This window comes from Lolium rigidum, chromosome 5 (assembly GCF_022539505.1).
Source record: "Lolium rigidum isolate FL_2022 chromosome 5, APGP_CSIRO_Lrig_0.1, whole genome shotgun sequence".
NCBI classification, from domain to species: domain Eukaryota; kingdom Viridiplantae; phylum Streptophyta; class Magnoliopsida; order Poales; family Poaceae; genus Lolium; species Lolium rigidum.
The window spans coordinates 64,485,738-64,489,316 of record NC_061512.1 but is presented as its reverse complement, the minus strand read 5'-3'; the positions used below and the strand labels follow the sequence as shown (position 1 = coordinate 64,489,316).

General features: G+C 48.1%; 1 protein-coding gene across 1 annotated transcript; it reads left to right on the top strand.

The window, feature by feature from the left end:
• Positions 1–378: 378 nt before the first annotated feature.
• Positions 379–2,301, top strand: LOC124656034 (F-box/LRR-repeat protein At3g26922-like). The gene is made up of 3 exons (XM_047194846.1): positions 379–1,344; positions 1,455–1,589; positions 1,676–2,301. Exons 1-3 carry the CDS (start codon positions 379–381, stop codon positions 2,036–2,038), a joined length of 1,464 nt encoding a protein of 487 aa, XP_047050802.1. The 3' UTR covers positions 2,039–2,301.
• Positions 2,302–3,579: the final 1,278 nt, after the last annotated feature.

Here is a 3,579-nt window from a genome sequence, read left to right as displayed (position 1 = left end):
GTTCAACACTATCTACACCTAGGAGTTTTTTGTGATTTTATTTTGAAACCTACAAATGTTGATTTCAATTTTTTTATACAAGGCTACAGTGAAGCTAGGTCTCCATTTGTGGTTTCCGCTCGCTCACTTTTTTTTTTCTTTGATACTCACATTTTCACTCCAGCCCATCTATCTTGTGTGAGCCTAGGGTTTGTATCCAGTCAGTCCGCAGAGCACATTCAGCCCAAAAGTACCTCATCCAGTGCTGCTCGTCTTCACACCCCGCCGCCGCCGCCCTACCTCCACCTTCGGTTCCGGCGACTGCTGCTTCAACCTAGCCGCCACCTACTTCTCTTCCCCCCAGTGCTACCCAGAGTCCTCCACTGTTCTGCGGTGGAGATGGAGGCGGGGAGTCCTAGTCGGAGGAAGAGGAAACTAGAAGAGCCGCCTGCGGCTACGGCGGAGGGAGGCACTCACGCCCGAGAACCGCCGCCCGGAGCGGGCCAAGGCGAGGAAGGAGGCCCCACCGCCGTCGACCGCATCAGCGACCTCCCGGACCCCATCCTCGCCGACATCATCTCCCTCCTCCCCACCAAGGGCGGCGCCCGCACCCAGATCCTCGCGTCCCGGTGGCGCCACCTCTGGCGCCTCGGCTCCCTCAACCTCGACTGCGACGGCCTCGGCCGTGGCGGCTACTACAACCCCAACGATGACCATGCCGTCGCCGCCCTCATCCCTCGCGTCCTCTCCACCCACCCGGGGCCCGGCCGTCGGTTGTGCGTCCCCGCGAACTATCTCCGCTCCCGACCGGCTGCCGTCGACACCTGGCTTGGCTCCCCAACTCTTGACGGCCTTTGCGAGCTCGAGTTCCTGGACGTCTATGAGAAAATAAGGCCGTGGCCGTCCCTCCCGGAATCTGCGTTCCGCTTCTCACCCACCCTACGTGTTGCCATCATCCGGAAATGCCACCTCCCCGACTCTGCTACTCAGGCCCTTCACTTTCCCCAGCTTAAGCAGCTCGCTCTTGAGAACACTGTCATGTCGGAGACATCGCTGCACAGCATGATTGCCGGGTGTCCTGCTCTGGAGTGCTTGCTGATTCACAGCACCTCGGGCGTCCGTTGCATTCGGATCAACTCCCTTACCCTTAGAAGCTTCGGCGTGTGTGTTGGTCCTCAGCTGACAGATGAACTCCAGCTCGAGGAACTCATCATCGAGGACGCCCCTTCCCTTGAAAGGTTGCACCGTCTTGATCTATTTGATGGCTTGCATGTATCATTGACCTCAGCGCCTAAGTTGAAGACCATAGGCTGCCTTACTGACATCTCCAGAAGTCCCTTGGATGGCCCTGCCCAAGTTATTCAGGTACTTCTACTTATTGCCTTCATTGGACTTCTAAGCTGCATTTCTTTGTAGATTACATTATTACTTATTATCTGCAGTGGGCCTAATGTTGTCTTCCATGCTTGATGTAGGGATTGCATCTTGATAGGCTGACGGCGGTGCTATGCACTGTCAATATGTTAGCTATTGATTTGTTTTTGCTTGATCTGGATACAGTTATTGAGTTGATGAAATGCTTTCCCTGCTTAGAGAAGTTGTATATTCAGGTGACGATTATTTATTGGCACTCTTTTCTTAATCTAATTAACATTCTGACATGGTCCATTCTCTTCCGTCTGTGTTCTTTTTCTAGTCTGTACAAGCAGAGAAAAATTTATGGCGTCGTAAACATCGGAATCTTATCAAATGTTTTGACATCCGCTTAAAAACAATAGGATTGGGATCCTATCGGGGCATCAAGTCAGAAGTTGACTTCGTCACATTCTTCGTACTGAATGCAAAAGTGCTTGAGTTAATGATAGTTCAGATTCACCCTGGTGATTACTATCGGGGATTTGCTGCAGAGGAGTCTAGGAGGCTGAAGTTTGAGAACAGAGCTTCAAGAGGTGCTCAGATTCACTTTACAACTGATAGATGTCTCCGTCGTATTTTAGAAATCAACCATGTCCGTGATTTGGATCTAACGGATCCCTTCATATGTAGATACCGACATTGATTGCCCCGTTGAGTAGTTCTTGCCCATCTCATTTTCTGCCTTTTCCAAACTTGATTAATACTTGTGTTTCCTGCTTTTATTCTTCATTTTGTAGTATCCTGGAATCTTGTGACAAAGCACAAACTGTTTAAGCTATTTGTGTTGTCAGTTTTCTGTTATACTATCTATCAGCACTGTAACCTAGGCAGGGACATGCACAGTCTCTCTGAAAAGTTGTACTGTTTAGTGCTATGTGCAAAATGAGTATGGAATTATGTCATTCATACTGGCAGGTCATTGACATTGAAGTCATCTTATGCATGTGCTCTTTGATCACAAGTGACATCTTTCGTATTTTTTGACATATGACTAATTATTTACCACCTTCGTTCCTAAACATAAGGCATCTTGGAAGTTTGGGATTTCATTTGAACTCCTAAAATGTCTTATATTTTGGAACAGACTGATATTAATCATTGTTGATCCTGGTTGCAAGCTTTGGTCAGGATTGTATATTATATCGATGAGAAGTAAATGTACGTTGGCACCCTTTGATGCTTTCCTTCTCACTGTATTATCATAGATCTAAGATTTGTCTTTTGTTCTTCAATTTGTTGGATTGTATGGCTGATGATAGAGCATGCTGTTAATATTATTGGAGATGGCTGTTATTGTTTTACTAAATGTGCTAACTATCTGAAGTAATGTTAGAACTGGGCCAAATTAATGACTTTTTTGCTCCCATTTCTATTGTTCCACAATGTTATCTGATAAGAACTGTGTTGTTGGTTAGTATGTACTCTGCAAGCATTTTTTTATTCGCTCTGATAACAAATGGTCACTGCAACTGTGTAAACTTTGCTCGAGCATTTGATTTAGTAAAAACTGCACCCAACAAGTATTCTTTAGGTTCTTGTGGTGTACTTGAATATACTTATAATAATCTTCCCTTAATGAAATCTCTAAAGAGCTCTAAACTCCCAGGGTTCTGCTGGTCTGTGGTTACTTGTGACGTGGCACAAGCTGGGGCCTACCTGTAAGCGAGTTACCGCTCGTCTGCGGTGTGCCGGTGGACCTCATGTCGGTTCTATGCTTTGCGTGTTGCTCGCTAGAGACCGGGGTGCGAGGAAAAGCCACAAACCTCATGTCGGTTCTATGCTTTGCGTGTTGCTCGCTAGAGACCGGGGTGCGAGGAAAAGCCACAAACGACACGACTCTCGCTCCTGACCCCTCCTCACCCTCATCCTCTATCAGGCTTGCGAAATCGCCACTTACGCTTTCGATTATTGCCGCCTCCACTGTTAATCGGCACTGACCTTTCCAACATTGACATCGGCAGGAGATCCATACCTGCGTCATATAGGCTCAATTTCCGGATGCTCTCGTAGGAGGCTCACGGAGGAGAGGTGAGGCTCTCCCGCCGTGAAGAACGCCATGGGCTGTGCTGGTTGGAGGCTTGGAAGTCGGACTCCAGCGATGGCCACCAGAAAACTGTGCAGCCGTTCCTCCCCCGCCTCACTATTCTAAGGTCCCCTCTCCATCTAGATTCCGACGAGTTCAAC